This window comes from Mustela nivalis (assembly GCF_964662115.1).
Source record: "Mustela nivalis genome assembly, chromosome: 11".
NCBI lineage: Eukaryota > Metazoa > Chordata > Mammalia > Carnivora > Mustelidae > Mustela > Mustela nivalis.
Window position 1 is genome coordinate 72,288,196 of NC_139030.1, and position 21,861 is coordinate 72,310,056.

Below are 21,861 nucleotides of genomic sequence, written 5' to 3' on the forward strand. Positions count from 1 at the left end.
CCCATCCATCCTTTCTTTACACTCTGCACAGGCACCCTCCAAGCCCTGAGCCTTGGTCCACCTTCTCGGGTAAACTGGACCCATCACCCCTAGACCTTCAGGCCTCTGTGTACTTGTACCGTGGCCTGCCTCAGAGCCCTGCCTTTACCTGTCTGCTGGTCTTTCTTCCCCACCAGAGCCCAAGATTCTCAACAGCAGAAATGAGTCTTAATCTTCTGTGTTCCCAGAGCCCAGCACCATGCCTGGCATCCATCAGATATGCCATAAATGTTTGTTCACGTGACTAAAATGGGTGGGTTTGGCATGGTGGGTTAGAAGAAGTGGAAAATGAGCTCGTTTTAAGGTGACGGCCTCAGGTGTAAGTTCTGGAGACTGGGGTCTCCACACCCATAGCATACACAGTTCCTGGCGTAGGACAGGCGCTCACTAAATATTTTTTGAAAAAGCTAATAAATACAAAGTAGTGAAGATATCAGCTTTTCATTTAATACAGAATCCCTCCTTCCACCATGGGTACTTATTTTCTCTCTTCTTATCCCAGAGTTAGCACACCATCCAGAAAAGGGAAATTTCAGGTATGTCTCAGAAGGAAGGTCAGCAAGTCATAAGAGACCTTACCACCATTTTGGAATGAACTGATGTCTCCCTAGCAGAAAGCCCTACTTCTTTGGATTTTTAATAGCAGCTGATGTTTAAATTGTACTTTACAAGTTTCCCAAAACTTTCCTATGTATTATCTTACCTGCAATCACATTTCTGTGGTGCACACAGGCCAGGCGAGATGGACCTAATATGGTGGTAAAACTTTACCGAGTTAGTGGTCCAACGCCACTTGGTATCACACAGTAGAGCCCCAATGGACCCCAGTTCTGGCCCCTTTCTACTACCTTGCTTTCACCAACCAACACTGTGTATACCACAGAACTGTGGGGTCAGCATGATCTGTCTTTCAAAGCACCTGACACCTCAGAAGGAGAAAAATGCAGCAGAGACTATGCCAGAAAGTCCCAAAGAACAGTTAATTCATTTTTAAAAGACTGGATGTATGTCAAAGAGAAAAAAGGGACTTTTTGCTCGAGAAAACAAACCTGTGTGTTAAAGTGTGTTAGAAGGAGGACTCAGGCCTTTTCTCTGATAAGTAATCACTGGAAGGTCAAAGCCGGAAGGCAACCATTTGCAAAGACTCACAAAATGAACCACGACATTCTGAATGGTCTGCAACTGCACACAATGGCCAGGAATTTCTAAACACATCTAGATTTGAGAAACACTTCCTCTGATCCTGAATTAAAGACCAAATCTCCTTTCAAAAGAGAATAAAGAAAATTAAAGTTGTGTAAAAGAATGACATAAAAGTTAACAATATGAAGCCAAGAGAATTGAAAGTTGAGGTCCAATAGTTTCCTTTCAATCTTGTTCCAAATAGCTCTTCCACTTTCATCCACTTAGTCACTACAAATACACACCAGCCCTTGATAGTTTCACAGCTCATTTACATACTTTAGAAGACCCTTAAATCCTCAATCATATGCAAAACTCTACTCCCAACTACACATCTCTGGGAAAACCTCGCGGTTTGGATTGTGAGACTGTGACTCAAGATGGTGCCATGTGCTGGCTGGCAGTCCCGGAACCACAGGTGTAGGGAAGATGACCATCCACAGAAGAGAAGAGGTTTCTAAACCTTAAAGTACAATGTTTATGGTTCTAACCTCACTTCATCTCCAAGGCTCCACACTGTCCTGCGACCAGCAGCACCTACCACTGGGTTCTTGTGCGGGTCTGCCATGAGCTTACCTGAATTTGGTGAGATGTGTAAACTGCTCATGTCCTTGGACAGGCCGTTGGTTTTAGGGCTGGAGATGGGCGCGCAGGCCGACGTGGCTCGGGGTGGCCTCTTCCCTGGGACTTTCACAGTGGTTCTCAGAAGATCAATCTCTTTACCATGAACATTCTGCATGTAATCCTGTTCAAAATGTTAAACATCCAAGAGAGATTAAAAAGAAGACCTCGTACAATCTAGGACACAAGGTTCTATCAGACACCATAAGTTATAATCCTATGACCCCTTCCACTGAGGCAGGCACTTTAAAAATAATGAGGTTTTGATCCGTCTAGTATGGTAGCATCATCATTATACTGAAATCACAGCCTCTGTGTCCTGAACTAACCCAGACCCTGGAAATACAAGGAGACACAGGAAATGCTTCCACTTGGTGGAGGACAGGCCAGCTGGAGAAAATAAGTATCCATGTGAAATCATGTTTTTTAAATTGCTGCTTATTACATGGCACACTAGGACCCCAGACTCTGTCTAAGTTTCAGGTAAAATTCCATGCAGTAGGAAACTGTTTTGTAACAACTGTTCAGCCTCAGATAGCAACACCACTAAGCGCCTAGACAAGAATGAAGCTCTCTGGTGGGAGCTCAGGAGAAAACTAAGTAAAAGGTCAAGGATTTCACTAAGGACCAGGACAATGTCTGAGAGGTTGGTGGTATGGTGCTGAGAAAACAGAGCTCATGGATGGATGTGTAGTAGCTGGATGTTGAAAAAGAAAGAATACTGAGTAAGTCTGGTACTCAAGCATTGTGTTTCTCCAAGTGATTCAATGTATCCAGAAAAAGTTATCTTGCCATTCTTTCCATGCTGGAGGTGAATGACCAGGAGCTAACAGAACCAGGGGGAAGTCTAGGTGGATAGTGATGGTCTCTGTGGAGGTCACCTGACAACATTTCAGTGTAAAGTACCACCGAAGAACTGGTTGCTGGGTGGGGGAATGGGAGAGGAAAATGAGAGCCAGAGTGAGGGGCTTACTGGTGAATTAGGAATTACTGGACCTCCACGTGCGAAGAATGTTCAAAAGGCTACACAAGGCTGGAACCAGGAGGAATATGGGAGCAAAGACCAGCAGAGAAAGGATCCGGAGCTGCACCAAAGGGGGTCAGAAACAGACCAGCTCTTCAATGGGAGTGGGGAGGCTAGGCCTCTGTCAGCAGTCACCACCCAGAGAGATATAGTGGGATCCACAGAGCTGCTGTCAGCTATGGGAGCCAGGAGCAGAGGCCCTGATGCAACCTGCCCCTGCAGGACAGGCTGGTTGGCGTTCACCTCCACCATCTTGACAGACCCAAGACTCCACCTGACAGTCAAGATGCTTGGGAAACTCCCCAAAATATAATTAACCATGAAAGAGCTATGTTTTGAAAGGATGTGGACCAAAGACAGAAGGCTGTTACCATTAAATTAGATAGAAGGATAAGACAGACTGGAAAAAATACATGGAACCTCATGAATGAGCTCAGGGTGTTGAGGATGGTGAACAAAAAGCAGAAGGGAAGTGATCCTTGGTTAGTCTAGGACTGAGGGTCAAGGTCATCCACCAAAAAAAGAAAAAAAATGTGTTCTTAAACATCTTTAACTTACTTCCGTTAATAGCCACTGAAAATAGGCCAACCTAAGCTTCAACACCAAAGTTAAGGCTTGTACATAATGAATTCATTCTTGCATAGTTACTCTTTCAAAAATATCAACTTGCTATAACTTTCTTCTTTAATGCCAATTCTTAACAAATTAAAATACAATAACAGGAGTGTAATTGAGCATTTATTGCTTATGGGCTCTAAAATGAGGCTAATCAGATAGTGACTAAAGCCTCAGCATGGGTTCTTTTAATAGGCATGTTTTAACATACAATAACCATGATATTTTATTTAAAATTATTATAGAAATGTACCAAGTGTCTGCTTTTTGGATTACAATGCAGCAAGGGAACACATTTATCTTTGGCTCAGCATGGGCCAGGGAATCTGTTTTCTCGCTTGAGTTAGGCACCAAAACTTCAGAGGAGCTAGATCTAAAAAAAACAAACCAGGATATAAACTTGGCAATTCTTATAGTGCAAGCCACCAACAGTTTTACAAACCTTACAAAATGCACTTCCTAATCCACAAAAGCCCTTTACTATGGTGCTTCGGAAACAGGTGGAATGCAAAGGCGCGTGTCTGTGGCTTCAAGTTTCCCCCAAGAGAAACGACACTGAGTTTTCTGTTTTTGAAAGAACCCAGCCTTTTCATCTTGCCCCAGCTTGGTACTTGAGGAATTAAAGCTAGGACCACTAACCAATGTCGCCTCCTCAGAAGTGGGACACGCGGCCCTACAGGTTTGAGGTAGGGGCCTCACTGGGTGAAGTAAAGACAGCAAGCTTGATTTTGATATGCAAATGTTACAGATACTACCCTTCTCCTGTTCCTTGTAGAAAATGCTGATCGATGATAAAAGGGGAAAAAACCCTTTAACAAGGCATGAGGGTAATTCAAAGCCAAGTACTTTTAAACAGCACTTAACAAGTCCCTGGGGCCCACTCAAGAGCCAGGCCCCCCAGAGGTGCTATCTCCTGCCCCTCAACAGCTTGAAAAAGTAGTAATTGCAAACCTATTTGCATTTTTCTTCTCAAGTTGTCCATGCTCATCGTGCGGATTATTTTCTCCAAGCAGGCGCTGGAGCAAAGGGACCCGTTGCCGAACATGCGGTGAGCTCAGGAACGGAGCACTGCGGCCCCCCGCAAGCCCACTCCTGCACCTTTGCCATCCCTTGTTTTTTACCTCTCGCTCCTAATTATGTTGCATCTATTGCCGTACACTTAATTAGCTGCATTAATGTGATTTCTTTTCACATAGTCAAGCAATTAAGAGCTATGATTGAGTTTCATTCAATTAGCCTCAACAAACATGCTAATTGATGTCCCAGATGCAAATGAGGTGCAATGAGAGAAACCTGCTAGCAATTGAGAGCCGTGTCAGAGACCCACAGCTTCCAGCTTGCTGACAGAAGCACGGTTTAACGCGGCTCCAGCCTTCTGGGGGGCTGCCTTCAGAGAGGGCCGCGGAGTCATTAGTGCCGTGGTGGACGGCATCTCTCCGGACTTGGAGAATTAATTGATTTGCGGCTGACAGTCTTGTCCTCCAGTCTCATGGTCATGCGTTACCAGGACCTGGAGGTCATCGACTGGCTAATGCGGTACTCTGGCAGGGAGAATAAGCCCTTACCCAAACACGGCATGAGGCTGCTGGAACCCAGGTGTTTTCCCCAAAACCGCAGAGGGAAAGGTGTGGAGGTCTTGGCCTGGCGATCTCAGAGCCCTCTCCGTGCGTGATGGACTATACGGTACTCAGTAAATGGTGAGTTCATCTTAGTCAGCTCTGGGGCATCTGGCGTTGGACTTAAGCTCAAAATACAGCAATCCATCAATAGTCCCTAAAAATACTCTTACTATATTGATTCTCACTGCCTCCCATCCCGACGTTACCTTTGGCTGTCTGCTGAAAGATGGGTTTGCTTGATGTGTTCATGGGGTTACCAAAAGCAGTTAACAAGATCTTAAAGCCAACTCCAAATGTAGAAATGGTATGACTGGCATCTCAGAACGAGAGCATCTGAATCAAACACACGGCTTTGAGACTATCTTCAAGGACAGATAATGCAATTAACACCACTGTGATTTTAACACAGATTTTTTATACAGTATGAAGACCCTTCATCTTCACAAATGTGAAAAAAAAAATCACAGAAACTTTGTTCCCATGATGTTTTCCCAATAAGTTCTGGTTTCTAATTATACATAAATGCCTAGAAATTTAATATATTAACATGTAATACAGCTTGTCTAGGTGAGATAATTGTTAGCACAAACTAATACTTGCTGTGGCCAATATATTGAATTTTTCCTCTTTGCATGACCTAGCTTGGCAGTCCTCAAAGTGTGGTCCCTGATAGACTATCCGGGGGTTCACAGGTTCAGACTACCTTTAAAATATCCCAAGACACTGTTCGCCTCTTCCAGAGCTGAAATTTGTTTTTCTGGTGACTAAAACGGCTGGTTCTAGACCATAAGCCCAGGCAGCAGAACCAAACTGCACTAGTCCCTCTTGTCAGTATTCATTGCCATGTTCTCTAAATAAAAACAAACAGAAAGTTTCACTTAAGAATGTTCTTGAGGCACCTGGGTGGCTCAGTGGGTTAAGCATCTGCCTTTGGCTTAGGTCATAATCCTGGGGTCCTGGGATCAAGCCCAGTATCAGTCTTCCTCTCTCTGCCGCTCCCCCTACTGCTGTTGCTTCTCTCTCTGTGTCAAATTTTTTTTTTTTAAAAAAAAGGGCAATTATTGATTCTTAAACATTTCAACCCTGAAGTACATACATATCTTCTTAATTTTTTTGGGTAATGACAGGGAAAGCGTGTGTGAGCGTTGGTGCCACACATGGAAGGGGATGGGTGTCCCACAGAAACATACTTCTGCAGTTGTCTGAGGTTCGAGCTGAACTAGCTGCTTTTTTGGTGGGACCTATTTTTACTTGAAAGAATGATATGTCAGACGTTATATGACTATTCAACCTTGGGCTTTTAAAAGCTTTTTTCTTGAAATGAACAGCATGGCCACTGCAGGGAAAAGAGTGGACAGTATCTGTGGCTGGTGTAGAACCCGAGTTTCCGGTGAGGATGAGAATCTTGGCAACTTGCATCTCTCACCGTGAGCTTCACACTTTCCAATTATTGACACTCTTTCCCAACAAGACAGATGGTGATATAAATCCAAACAGTTTCTGGATATTATATGATGGAAAGTGTCTCCATTTGGAAAGCTGCATATCTCAGTTAAACAATTTTTTTTCAATTACTTACTTGAGAGAGAGAGAGAGAGAGAGAATGCGCACACACATACACACACACAGCAGGAGATGCAGAGAGAGAGGGTGAGGGAGAAGGAAAGGAGAGAATCTCAAGCACACTCCCTTCTGAGCATGGGACTCTCGATCTCATAAACCTGAGATCAAGACCTAAGGTGCATCAAGAGTTGGATGTTTAACTGAATGAGCCACCCAGGCATCCCTAAGCAATGTTTTTGAAATGACGCATGCATCGTGTCACACAGAAGGTCATTCAACCAGCAAGACAGTTCAATGGAAACAGTAAGACTGTCCTACTGTTCTCAAGATTTCCTTTTGTTGTGGAAAATGTGTTTTCCATAAAAATGTTATTTATGTAATAATATATCACAGAAGGGTGGTTTCTTATTCTTTTAAATAAATTATATGAGTATTTTAAAATTTTCTTAGTTTTGATTTTTAACATGCTTAGTATCAATTAGGTATAATCCACAGATGCAGTGCCTGGCTGGTTTAGTGGGAGGTGTGTGTGGCTCTTGGTCTCATGATCGTGAGTTCGAGCCCTCACTCTGGGTGTAGAAATGACTTAAATAAAAAAAAACTTGAAAAACAAAAAAAAGATATAACCCTCAGAAACAAAAGGCCTTTAGGATTCCTCAGTTATTTTTAATAAAGTAAAGGAGTCTTGAGGCCCAAAGGTTAAGAACCACTGGCCCAGTTCAATATTCACAAAACAGCCAAGAGCTACGAGTGTGCAACAGCTTCACACACACAACTGGGGAAAGAAAATGAGAGCTGGGCTTCTGCAGAGATGCCAGAAATGTTCTTCAGATTTGTTTGTCTTTTCCTGGAGGAAAGGATTGACTCATTCTTCCAATTTTCACTGTACTTCATGAATGTCCACGTTCAAAGAGGAACTATAGTTTGTATAAGTTCTATTTTTAAAAAATCCTTACTTCAGGGTTCAGAAAAAAAAAAAAGTATGTAAGAGAAGCCATTGTTAAATGCACTGCTATTCCCAACTCCATTTAATACTATTTTCAAAGGAAACTAATCTATAAAGACACACATAATACCATCCATTCAAAGAGACCCAAGCAAATGTTCAAGTCCAACATTTCTGAATAATAAACAATAGGCTCATATACAGTCACAGGAGCGCACGAAACCGATACCCTAAAAATACTATGAAAATATCGTAAAACTAGGAGGAATCTTCTGGCCATGTCCTTTCAGATCATATAACTCAAAGAAGACAATTTCTCCTTCTCTCCAAAGGGCCAGTCACAATAGCAAGGTAGGAGGCAGCTTCAAAGTGGAAAACCCTAGGAGAGATGATTTTTGTTTCCCCAGACAGCCAACAGAATTGCAGGGTTTCGCTTTTGGACCTGCCTTTGAAAGGACCCCTCGACCAACGTTGGCTTATAAGTACACGCCAACGTGACGCGTGGCCACCCCAGGAAGAAGGTACCTGGTGCCCGGGACAAATGCAACAGTTACGACAGCAGATTCTTTAGTGGGCCCCGTGATCATGGAAGGCCCAGCAGAAGGGAAGGCTGGGGAAGTGTCACGGGGGGGGGGGGGGGGGGTCAGGGGCAGCGCGCTTCGTGCACCATGGACAGCTCCCACACACAGCCAGGGCCAACCTCTAGAGGCCCCTCCGCCAGTGAGCATCTGACACATGTGGGCTGAAGTCCAACGTCAGCCCTGGGGGATAGGTTATTATAATATAAATCAAAACAGCAGAAAACTCCAAATTGAATTATGAATACACCTATTGCTTCCTGATTGTATCTGTCTTGATTGACCTAGCATATTGAGCTTTACACTGCAAGAAAGATTTTCCTCATTTTAGGTTCAAATTGAATATTACCCAGTTGTAACCCATGCGTGCTCAAACCCAGCCCACACAAAATGAATGTGTCGGGTATGAAAATGGCTTCCTGTCTTCCCAGTCACTGTAGGCCTCTTCCGAAGGCAAGCATGAGTGAAATTTCACTGCAATGAACTTCAAGGAGCTGGCACTGTTCCTTGGCTATGTGAGTACTTTAATAATTAATTATGGCTTGAAACAACTGGACCAGCAGTTATATCTGGGAAGTTTTTAGTGAGATAGGAATGTTCAACATAGCGATATTAGATCTGAAGCTCTTTAAAACTTCAGACTTCTTGGGGTGAATTTGCTAGAACACATAGCTCTTCAAAAAGCAGATTTTTAAGACAGAGAGCACACACAGTCTGTCCTCGGGGGGGCGCTAATGATCACTACACCTTTTCTTCTGCCATTTAACCCAGTGCAGGACAGAAATCTCCCACATTCACTGTTGCCTACCAGAACACTGAAGGATTTCTCCCCATACTGAACGCTCACCACACCTGTGTTTTCTTCTGACACACTGCTTTTCTAGGAATAATTCTGTTCCCCTGATGCTACTGCTTCATGTCCGTTAACATTCTAATTTCCTCAACTAAAGAAGTCTGCAGACGACAAAGTCAGCTTCCTTCGGGCCAGAGAATGGCCTCTGGAACCAGCCCGGGATCCAGCCTTGGGGTCTGGGGAGTTTTGCACTTGGGGCACACTACTTAATCATTCCTGGTCCCCATTTCCACATCTTTAAGATAGGGAGATGAACAGTTCCCACCTCATGGGACAGTTCTAAGGATGGACGAAGATCATTTGCAAACTGTTTAAGAGAATGCCAGAGCCCTCCCCAAACGACAGCTCTCCTTACTGCTGTCCAGTCAACATACTGAAATCTTTGCTCTCTGATCTGACATGATCATTCCCTGAGCTCAAGGTGTTGTTACTACTTGAGGTAGTAATCCTGACATGATAAGCCATGAGGGGTGACCTGCCAAGCGACTTTTCATTTCCCAGCTCAGAAAAAAAGAAACTCTGTCCTCCGCAGACATCTGCTATGTTCTACTTTTTATTTCTCTCCCCCTCCACTTTCCTTTCTTTCTTTTCTCTTCTCTCTCTCTCTCTCTTTTTTTTTTTTTTTGTGGGGGAGGCATGTATATGGTTGTCAGACATTTTTATTGCAAAATGCCGTCTGGAAAAGATGCAAAACAAAACTGCTAAAATGCAAGGGAGAAAAACACAGGGGGGAAAACAAAAGGCCCCCTTCCCTTTGCTTATTGAGTTCAAAGGCATAACATGCAGCACCCTGCAGCAAATGGGAAGCTACACTAATTTTAAAGCCATAAAACGCTACCCAGTGCCCTGCGGGGCAGGCCTACGCTGGAGCTAGTGGCACCTAAATAAGACACGGTTCATTTACTCCGCAGCTTAGCCTAATGTAATCATCAGCGGATTTTCGCCTAGAGTTGTAACAGGCAGAGAGCCGATGCGGCCGAGGTGGCACTCCCAGCCATCGAGGGGGCCGCCGCTAGATTGCTGTTGATTAGAAAATTTTTCAGTTTTGACAAGCACTTAATGAACATAAATCGCCACCTTGATTGGTTTCCATTTGGGGCCACAGGCACACCTGAGAAGAGGCAGGCCTTCCATCCCTCTCTTCCTTGCAAGACCTTCGCAACAAGCCAGTAACCGGGTTATGAGCTACAGAAGAAAATATTTATAAAATATCGTAATGGAATTCAATCTCTTAGTAGAAGAGGAAGAATATTTCTTGTGACCCCCCACGTCCATCCTTTACCATAGAGAGTTCTCCTCTGTAGTGACTTACTGCCAGAGAAAAAAACCAATGGGTTTGACTTATTTACCTTTTTGCAAGAATTCTAGCTACGGTTAGGAACACTAAAAAGACCAAAAATGGAAAACAAAATGATACGGACTGGGTCAAGAGAACTCCCATGCTGCGTCCCAATAAGACAATGTCCTATTGACTCTAAAAGCTTGAAGACTCAAATCTGCAAGCTACCGGTTAAATCTGCATATTTACAGAAACACACAAATATGCATATATTATTATTTTTTTAATTTAGAAAAGAAGGCAGATGGATTTTTCTCAATGTAGAAAAAATAGGTTAGGTAGAATCTAGAATATTTGGTGGTTTAGTTTTTACAGAAACATGAAGACTTTTCTTGGTCTGGTCACGCCCTACTTACTCACTGTGTGATCAACATGAAGATAACTTGTCCCACGCGAGCAGGCATTCTGGCCATTTTATTTGAAAATCTAAACACTTTACAAACCCCGAGTGTTCTATAAGATAAGTAAGAGTTTCCTCAGGCAGAAATAAGACTTTGAAAAAGCATCTAACCTTTTTTGTGTATATGTAAAAGGTATGAGTTTTTCAGTAGTCATTCTTTCTAACAAAAATTGTAATTATTTCTCCGAAAGTATTTATACTAATTTTGGCAGGATCATTCCATGGGTCTGACAACACTGATATTCACCACACTGCCTGAAACTGGGTGAATGTCAGAGATAGCTTCTGGGCTGCCCCAAGCACAGACAGGGCAGCCTCCCCAGTGCTCCAAGGGCTTGTGACAAGGCCAGGGGCAGCCCATAGGAACAGGGCTGGGTGGCTGCTCTCATACCACCTGGGTTCCTCCATGACTCGTTCTGCTCAGGACTGCACCCAGCCAATTCCCCAGTGGGCCCTGGTTAAGGATGGATATCTCTACAGTTCTCGCATGTTGTAGCTTAGACAACAAAGCTTCCAAGCAGCATCTGCACGCCCACATCTGCAGTAGCATGAGTCACAGCAGCCAAGAGGAGGAAGCGATTCAAAAGTCCATCCACAGGGGAATGGATAAACTAACTGTGGTAAAAACACAGAACAGAGTATGATTCAACCCATGCTACAACGTGGGCAGACCTCAAGGACATTACACTGAATGAAATAAGTAAGTCACAAAAAGACAAACACTATGTGATTCCACTAATATGAGGAACTTAGAGTAGACAAATTCACAGGGACAGAAAGTACAATGATGCTGCCCAGGGGTTGCAGGGAAGGGGATGGGGACTTAGTGTATAATGGGGACAATCCCAGTTCTGCCAGATGAAAAGCTTCTGGAGACTGGCTGCCGGCAGTGAGAATACACTTCAGGCCACTGAAATGTACACTTAAAAAAGGTTAAGATGGTCAGTCTTAGGTTGTGTGTGTTTTACCACAGTTAGAAAGACAAAGCCGAAATCCTGTGCTCCTCTCCCACCCTGGACTTTTCCTGCAGTCTTCTCTTTGAGTGGAACCTCAATACAGCTGGGACATATTTCAGTGTTAAAGTGTAAGGAGGTGGCTTCCTCTGCTCATGATGTTGGGAACTACAGGCCTGCTGGTATGAGGACAGCCCAAGCACATGGACAAATTGTGCCTCTTTGTTCAGCAAGACTACGCTGATGGGAAGGACATGCAGCTGACAGGACCCTGGAGGTCTCTGCCCAAGCCTGTGGGAGATGCAGGCTGCAGGATACACTGGAACAACAGAGCACCAATGGACACAGCAAGGGAAGGGCATGCACGGCAGGTACACCCCAAGAGGACAGGCCAAGGAAACCCCACAGAGACATGCCATTCTCGAGACTGCAGGGGAAGGATGAGCAGAGTTGGTGTGGCAAGGAGGAGGAATAGGAGAGGGTATTCCTGGTGGAGCGATTGCATGTGTTTGGGCCTGGAGGCCAGAGAACACGGCAGTGCGAGCAGCTGGAAGGAAAGACCGGCCCGGAGGGACATGGTGGGTCAGAGGCAGTATGTGGTGCAACACTCAGAAAGACCTGGCGGGTCCTGTGAGAAGATGAGGGCTCCATTTTAAGCAGAGTGGGGATCTTCTTCATCACTGACGCATTTAAAAGAATCAAGTGGAGAGAAGTAACAAGACTATGAGAAGTACATGGTGAAGGGGGAGAACCGCCCTTCTCTGTACCGCAGACAGCGGCTGACTTTTGAAAAACCTGAGGCAGGGTGCTCTGGTGGCTAACGGAGCAGACAAGCAGGCCTGAGGTCTGGGAGAGGGGGGTTTGAGCATATCACCTCTGCCAATGGGACTTCCATTCTGAGGCCCTGCTGGATGAGTTCCCAGGGAGGACAGAAGGTGGAGACCAAAGCTAGGGCAGAAGATGAGAAGCCCACAGAGTAACCAGAGTCACAGACCTGAAAGGGGCTTGGTGATCCCCAAAGTGGGCTGCCGAGTCCTGGCATGCCACGGGGCTCCATCCCAGCCACCATGGTGCAGAAGGGCCCTGCCAGGCCCTAAGTCATGAGTGCGGACCCCCCTGTGCATCAGAAGGAATCAGCACAGGATGCTGATGGAATCTGTCAGACATGAAGGAAGGAAGGAATTTTAAAAACAGAGGTAAGGATGTGCGAACCATGGAGATCCACAGTGACTTCTTTCTCTACCTAAGACAAAGGAGATGGGAGTTCTGTACATGTGTGCATGGATGGCCTATGTTCTCACATGACTATACAGGGGCATGTTCTTAATTTACTCTCACGTCCATGGTTTGAGGCAAGCTGCCTGAATGCCTCTCCTGGGAAGGGGCAGAGCATCAAGTGCAACTAGAAGCAAGCAAGATCTGGATGTGGGGCTCCTGGAGGGACTGCTCCCACCATGGGCCCAGGAAACCACTCTGGTGGGACAACCAGACAGCGGTTATTCCCGGGGCAGGCCGAGGAGACGCTCAGACTCAGGAATTCAACTTCTACCCCAACCTCAGCAAAGCCCTCCATATTCCCCTATACAGTCCCCATCCCAGCAAACTCAGGGTTCTTCTGCTGCCCCATGGATAAAGCCGGCCACTCTAAGAACTCCCATGGTTTTCAAATCCATTTCCACCCACCTGTAACAGAACAGAAAGGTTCACTTGTAGCCAGAGTTCCAGATCTCTGCTCCTCAGTATTGACATATTTTCCTGATCTACTTTAAAGGGGATTATTTGTGGGTTTCAGCAGTGTTTTAAGATTTTATGGCCTTCGTATAAGACTGTGTATGTGTGTGTTCTCCCCCACCCAATGCAAGCACTCAGGGAGGTCTAGAGGAAATAAACCTCTACCCCAGTCCCACTGGAATTTTCAAAGTAGAGGCAGGACCGTCCCCTGTGAGGATCCCAGCCCGGGAAGGAGCCCATGACTTGACTGCCTGTGACCCACAGGAGCTGGCCAGGGTGCCCTAGCTTATGCTAGTCCTGAGCAAACAGTGGGAAACAGGGCAAGGTCCTTGCTAGACAGGGTGGTACAGAGATACTGGAAGGCACCAGGAGAAGAGGTGGTCTGCCAAGTGATCAGGGAGGACTTCTTGTGGAGGAAGGCCATGCAGGTCTACCAGCAGGATGGATTGCAGACTGGAATTAGAAGCAGCCCGGCTGGAAAAGAACATATAGAGCAGAGAAGGAGAGCCTGCAACACTGTGGCTTATACAGGGGAAGCAAGATCAAATAACTGTTCATCATAAAACTAATTATGCTCCTGCAGTAGCATGTTAGACAGGACATGTCTGACATTATTCTGCTCAGTAAGAAGGGGGTCCTGAAACCTCAGGGTCCTCTGTCATCCCATGACTCAAAATATTTGACATCTAGAAATCTGGGCTTTGAAGTAGCTGCGTATTCATCTAGATTCAAGCTAGTCCGACTTCTGCAATGTTTTGGGGAAACCAATGAAGAGTTTCTCTGGGTATAACTCAGTAATCACCACCTGAAGAAATTTGAGGTCTACCTTAGCAGGTGTGCAAAACTCACTGAAGAACTGATCATGGATTCATAGTGAATCATCACAGAAAAGTTCCTGATCTTATGTGAGGACTGTGTGTACCTTAAATGATGATTACCAGCAGTGGGTATGGGCAAGAGTTGTTCTCCCAGTAGAAGTATCTTCCTTTCTTTCCTGATGTTATTATTATTATTATTTTTTTAGATAAATACCCACTCAGGGCATCATCCCAGATCTTTTCTTCATTTTTGCATTGGTAGAGGGGTGGATTTTTTGATTTTGCACCTGAAAATTGACTGAAATCAGCATTCTGATAGCAAGGTTCAGAGAGCCCAAGTTTGACTCTACCAGCTTGGGAGAAGACAAGCAAATGCCAGTGGCACCCAGAGCACAACTGCTCTGCATTGGGAGCTTCTCCGTCACCCAGGAAGGAGGTGCCGTGGGAAGGAGGAGTCCAGCTCTGCAGGTCAGGGAAGGACAGAGCCACGGCTGCTTCCAAGTCAGGCCATATGCACTGAAAGGGAATGAAATCCAAGAACGAGGTTTTCTACAGTGTGAGCAATCCGAGCCCATGCCAGGCAGGTGGGCTGTACCCAACCGTCCTGGATCCTCATGAGGATGCCAGGAAAGGCCTCTTGGCCAGGGCCCCATGAAGTCACTGGCCCAACCGTATGGCCACGAGCTCCCACTGAGGAAGCCCAGCACACACACCTCTGTTAGCCATGCCCTCGATGGTGCTCTCTCGACACAAAGATGAATAGGTGGGGACACTGGACTGTGAAGCCCCCAGGTCCAAGTTCTTTCTCATTATCCCCTCCATTTTTCCATCAAGGTGCTCCCTGCGGCTCAGAGTTAAGTCCAAAGAACACGCCGCCCTCCACCCCCTGACAGTGACCCAGTGAGGTGTCATCAATGAAACACTCAGACCTACCTCCCCCAAGAACGTGACGCAGGGAGGGCTTTTTAAAGGTCGTCTAAATGTACAAATTCTCTGAGAAACAGAAACCCGGACCACAGAGCAGCCTCAGAAGTCTGCCCACATACTTGGATCATACTTTGATCATGCTAGGGCTGTGTTTACAGAATGCCAAGTGGAGATGGAGGAGGCGCTCAGCTGGTCAGCACCGGAGTGCGGGTGACCCGCTTATCCCTGGAGCCCTGGGCCTTGCGGGTGTTGGCACTGACAGGTCCTGTGTCCTGGGCTAACCAGTGCGACCAGCCACCAGAGCAGCCCCAAACTCAAAGCAGCTTCATTACGTTGCCTGACCCTGCCACCTATTACCTAAACTGGGTTACAGGTTTACCTTACTTATGAACAGCATCTTGAGAAAGAGGCAGCAAGTGAACTGGGTTACCCTGGACCCCAGGTTTCACCGTCCCATGTGACTAATGACCCTGCCCAGCAGCCCCAATCTGAGGAGAGGCTTTTCCTCACAAGTCCAATGGACTCCATCAGCCTCTGTTTTACAGAGGTGCAGGAGAAGCCTCTGAAGTGAACACGTGATCCTCAGACCTCTCAACCGAAGGATTCTTCCAGATATCCAGAGTGGACACCGTCCAGCCCATTGCTCAGTGTCCACTGTTAAGATGCATTCCCTAGAAGGAATGCTGCAGACTGCGGATGTGTGCTAGTGCATGGGTTCCAGCTTGTGTTTAAAAGGCGGGATGGCCCCCAGGCCTACAGTGGAGCAGCTGCTGTCATGCTCAGGTAGCGTGCATTCTCTCAGCGGCTCCCACATCCTGGCCGGTGCCTCTCTACCGCTACCCAGCCGCCCTGCTGGCAGCCAGTGTGGTAACCACCCATCCTGAGGAACAGTTAGGGCTGAGACTGTCACTTCTTCCTCCTGTTCCCCTGCGACAGTGTGGGGGAGGCGGGGACCTATCTGCGGGAGGCCGGCCCTGCTGGCGTCTCCTGAGCCTCTAAGGACGGGCTGACACGGGCAAGGAGCACACAGGGAGGACATCTGGGGTCGGGAGGCACTGCCACCATCAACATTCAGGAAACTCTCATTCTGGGTTAGGGTGGTCAGTCTCTTCCCTCGATCTGCCACACATAGGCAGTTCCACCCCTGCTTACAGACAGCCATTCTCTCCTCCCTGAGAAAAACGTGTAAGGGTTCCAATAGTAGGAGGCATGGCCAGGGTGACAGGCTTTCTCTCAAGTGCAGGGAGAGCTTGAATCTACTGACAACAGAGCAAGGCCAAGCTGCGTGTCACAGCCACTGAGGACGGCTGGTCCCTAACTCATCTGCGCCTGTGCTTGGGTCTCAGGATGAACTACGGATGCTGCTGGGGATGAAGCCACCAACCTGGGAAGAATGAAGCCTCAGAAGAAGATGGGGCTGGGAAAGGATGGGAGGGAAGGAAGAGGGATCGGGAGCAACAGGACCAGTGGGAACTGACACCCTGGGGCCATCATGTAGCAGAGGTCCTCCAAGTTTGGAGAGGCGAGCTGTCCTCAGAGGCCAGCTTTGGGAGTGTCCCTGGCAGCCAACCCATTCCAAGCATGTGGCGAGCCTGCCAGCCTCACGCCAACCCTACTGTGTGCTGCAAAGCCGGGTCCCCCAGCTCACGCCCAGCAGCCTGATTCTGAAGCCGCCATTTCAAAGTGCGTGGCACTCCACTGGGAGCCCGGAGCCCGGCCCGCCGCTGGGGCCACGAACCAACAGTCTGGGTTGTCAAGAGGCTTTTTTCAATCACAGCTATGTACACAAAACTTATGCTTGGGATTGAAATTTGGGGTGTCTGAAGGACGATCATTTACACAAACATGGCCATGGACACCTGTGTAATAAGAAAAACGTACTGGTCTCTTAAAGGATCACAATTCATTTCTCCAGGAGACCTTCTTTACTTTGAGCGCATCCAAGGAAGACATTTAAAAACTTCCAAGATTTTTTTTGTGGTGGCAAATTTAGGAAATGGTCAGTCTTCTGCTTCCACAGCACCCAAGGTAAGCTAAAGCCAGAATCTGCTGCTGCTCCAGCATCTTTTCCAAGCAAAGGTCTCAGGAGATCTGCATTGCCCGGGGGCTGCAGGAGCCAAGGCACTGATTCAGCAAGAGTGGGGAAGGGAGAGGCTTGTGGGGGCAGCAAGCTCTATACCTGTTCTGACACCCTCTTGCCCAGGCCTGTCTGTCCAGCAGCTCTTGCTGGGGAGCTTAGCCAGGAATCCCATTTGGCTAATGAACACCAGAGGCATCTGGATCAGCTTCCTGGACGGGGCCCTCCAATACCGGTGGCATTCTACTAGTGGCCGATATGGCCAGGCAATCTCAACTTTGAATGAAATTATTAAGGGCCCTCATAATGCCAGCCTATTTTCCCTCTAAACTTGATTCGATCCCTTACTCTGCCCTATGTGCAAGAACCGGGCTGAGCTCCCTGGGTTCAGCATGATCACCAAGCTAAAGGTGGCTAGTGGTGGAATCAGGGTCCAGCCTGAGGGGGACCATGAGCAGCACACACGTGCACAAGGAATTCACATTTGTGCTCATGATGAGGGCCGTGTGGCCACACTGGCTTGGAAGGGGCTGCTGTGTGGCTCTGTTTAGTATCTGTTCCATTCCTACGTGTTTTGTGTTTCTCAAGCACTGCGTGCTCAATCCTGCAGCGCTCATCCTGTTACAGAATCATTACACTATTAGACTCCCATCCTCAGAAAAGCACACCATGATCCTTTTTGGTAAATACACTATCTAATCATTGAAAATTAGTGGTAGGCACCAGCAGCTGGCCCCGTTACTCCATTACTGAGATACAGTTAGTCTTTGTGGAAAACTATCTACAAATAACAGATTATTTAGCCAGGTTTATTTCCCTTCACTCCCTGGAGAGACATGGGCTGTAGGCTATGCTATTTTGGATCACCGCAGATGGCCATTAACAGTGATGACCAACAGTAATGAAACCCAAAGCCACTAACCTGGCAGATTTCCCCAGTATTTAAGCACTCACAACAGATGCACCCTCATGGACTTCCAGCCATAACACAGCCCAGAGACCACCAGGAAGTGGGTGACACAGTGCATTCAGTTTAACTGATATCACTGGGTTCTATCACCATTTGAAATTTCCTGGACTAAAATAATTAGGACAGTCTTCATGGTGTAGAATTTTAAGACATAAATTTGCAACAAATTTGCATGCTTCTGGACTTATCACTAAAACAAATCTGGACTCTGCCATGGGCATCCCTTTGACAAGTCTTCCCATTTTGAGCCAAAGAATGCCAGACTAACTCTGTAGTTGGGGATCTGTAGCTCTCTATCTTGGAAGAGAACATGTATTTGGACCTCACTTCTTCTCCGAACTTCCAACCAAAGCTTGGTTGTGGAAATAAAACCAAAGGAGGATTACAGTGAAGGTCATGCCACCTCTCCGTGCTCTGGTAATTAAAATCTATCTCTAGACTACACCATTTCCTTTGCGGGGTGGGGGGGCATGTATCTGCTTCAATAATTTTAGTTCCCAGGAGACTGACATTCACTGAACTGCACTTTACAATGATATTAGCTCTTGCCTGCCATATAATTATATAGCAAAGCCCCACTATGCTCCTTATTCTGTGCTCTGATGATGTCCATGCAGGTCCATGCAAACACACGTGTGTGTGTAAAGGAACTGGGAAGCACTGAGGGGCATTACAAGAAGAAACTCATGTGGGACAATTTTTGAAGAACTGATTGTGATTCTATTAATTGAGGGGCTGGGACAGGAAGTAAGTAGGCATTATCTTTCCTACAGGAACTTTCTGGGACATACTGATGTTCATGCCTTTTCCCCTTGGCAAGAAGAAGCAGATGTCCCTCCAATCAAGCCTGGGCTTAACAGATGAGTGTAAGGTGGCCCGAAATGCTCATCAGTTGGACCCCACTTTTTCCTGATCAGTGAGTCTTAGAGCATGAAGAGTATTTTGATTACACTTCTCTCTCTAAATAACACAAAGCAAGTGGGTCAATAATTTGACCTGTGCTCCCTGACATGGTCTTAAGAGGAAGAGGACACGAACCAGTGAGACGGCAGCTGACGGGGCAGCGCTGGGAAGAGAACACAGCGATGAGCCCACACTGCTTTGGTGTTCTGACAGAGGCTAAGAGTGGGCTGCAGGTGACGCAGGAACAGCCACACGCAGGCTTCTTAGAGAAGCGACCGGACTCTATTCCCAAATCAGCCAAAATAAATCAAGCACAGAGGAGTTTCCTCAGTACAATAAGTACTGACATCTCAGGAGTCTACTTACTGGTAAAGCACGGGAGGCATTCCCATCAATGTCAGAATAAGTCAGGGACACTTAACGAAACACCTGTTTCATAACATGGTTCTAAAGGGGAAAGCCACTGCTGGACGACTTGGAGAAGAATGGAAATTCACCCCAGGAAGCAAACAAAACAGTAAGGGTACCACTTGTTACCTATTATATTGAAAAATGACATATATGTTATTCTGAAGTGAATGTTCATGGGAATATAGGTATAAGCCCTCTGGTATGCTGCTGGTGGAGAAAAACTGATACACTCTTTCCAAGAATCCAGCAACATATACCCAAAGCCATGAGAGCATCAGCACTCTTCAACTCCAGAAGTGACTGCTAGGAAACGGTCCCAGGGAAATGGATAAGGGCACAGGGATGTCAATAGAGGACAATGATTAGTACTTAAAACATTAAAAATAATTCAAAGTAAATTTATTTGCCAAATGTCCATTTTGGAGACATCGTTACACCAATCAGGACATATCTGCACCATGACTATCAAGTCACTATCAATAATGGCAGCATACAAGAGTATTCGTGGGCACAGGCAGGGCATGTGATCTGTCATCATCTACGGAAGTGGGCACAGACAGAGTGTACAGGGTAACCACGTGCTCATGGGAGGAAAAAGCACCGATGCTCAGAAATGGCTGGGAGCACATGCTCCAAAATGCCAGCAGTCCTGTTCCCCAGGTGGTACTGTGGGAACGATTTTAATTTTCTTTAGTATTCTTGTGTGTAACTTCTTGTTCGTAACTGTAATTTTTGAAGTATTTCGACATCTTTAGGGGCACCTGGGTGGCTCAGTGGGTTAAAGCCTCTGCCTTTGGCTCGGGTCACAATCCCAGGATCCTGGGATCGAGCCCTGCATTGGGCTCTCTGCTCAGCAGGGAGCCTGCTTCCTCCTCTCTCTCTGCCTACTTGTGATCTCTGTCAAATAAATAAATAAAATCTTTAAAAAAATATTTAGACATCTTTAAATTAAAATCTTACCATAGTGATACAATTAGCTGAGCAGCTACCACTATATATTCTGATCTACACATCTATCTACATTAAGAACTATAAATACCAAAGACTCACGTAATATGTTGTTAGAGAACTGTCATTACACTCCATTTTCAGATTTTATCAGGCTTCCTAAGACAACTTAGGATGAGGAGAATGTCCTCCACATTTTCCCCCTAAAATAAAATTAATTCTGCCTTTTAATCTATCTTCTATAAATCACCAACATATCTCATTTTATTAACACATGCAGAAAAGCTCTTACCTTATAGACAGATTTGTGGTTCTTATCTGATGATAAAACCTGAGTCATGAACTACATTTAACTTTCCGGTTTTTCTCAGCTGCTCAGAGCAGAGTACTGGGTTCTGAACCAATTGTTCAGATTTTGTTCTAGATTCTCAGGTATATGCTTGCTTTTTTTCTTTCTCCTGCTACCTGCTCTTATCTTTTCACTTTCACTGAAATTTTTACTTTATTTTTACTTTACTTTATCTGTCCCCTTTGTTGTAAGTCCTTGCAGAATTAGAGAACCAGAGCTGGGTGACGGGGAGGGGAAGGGAGAGACACATGGTCCGATGGAGAGTGAGGAACGTATGATTTACTTCATGATGGAGCAGGAGACCCAAGACTACTTTAACTTCAGAGACAAGAGTCCTGATGATTAGGACCCCCCCTCCCCCACCAAAGGTATGCAAGCTGAACTCCAGGCCTGCCACCTGCACCAAGGGGCCACACTCACATGTAAACTTGGATGGTAGGTCAGCACGCCGTTGTCACACAGGGTGACGTATTTCTTTTTCCACTCCTTGTTCAGTGATTTGCCGCTCCGCTTCAACAACATGCCCTAGAAGGAAAATATTCATTCATAAACACAAATTATAAAGTCTGGCATAAGTTTTTTTAAAAAAAGTAGGCACTAATTTAAGAAATTTTAAACATTCATTTTTCTCTTGTCATCATAAAATGGAAATGGCACTTATTTTTAGCTTGGTAATTCAGCTTTTCTCCTCTACTTTGTGAATGACATGTATGTTCAACCAATTTCCCTGTGTGTGTGTAGATCTTAACTGTGTGACGCTACTGGGGGCTGATGTGCCGCTGGTTCAACAAATGCGATTTGCTAACTGCCACGAAGCACTGTGCACCTTTCCTTTACCTGAGCAAGCATCCTGGAACCAAAGGTATAATGCTTTAAAAAAGGAAACCCAAATTTCTCTTTCTGAAATCAGACATTAACTGAATTCTGAAACTTCTGGTATTTACAAATAAGAGCATTTTACTTTACAGTTTTTCATTCCAGATTTTTAATTTACT

At 45.8% G+C, this 21,861-nt stretch overlaps 1 protein-coding gene across 10 annotated transcripts in view; it reads right to left on the minus strand.

Annotated features, from left to right (window-relative positions):
• The window catches only part of AGAP1 (ArfGAP with GTPase domain, ankyrin repeat and PH domain 1), a 504,744-nt gene that overhangs the window by 165,145 nt on the left and 317,738 nt on the right, over positions 1-21,861 (minus strand). For all 10 annotated transcript variants that reach the window (XM_082689783.1, XM_082689785.1, XM_082689777.1 and 7 more), the window contains exons 10-11: positions 21,287-21,391; positions 1,798-1,966 (exon numbers count right to left, since the gene is read on the minus strand). In XM_082689783.1, coding sequence (XP_082545909.1) covers positions 1,798-1,966; positions 21,287-21,391 — 274 coding nt within the window. The remainder of the gene's footprint in view (positions 1-1,797; positions 1,967-21,286; positions 21,392-21,861) is intronic.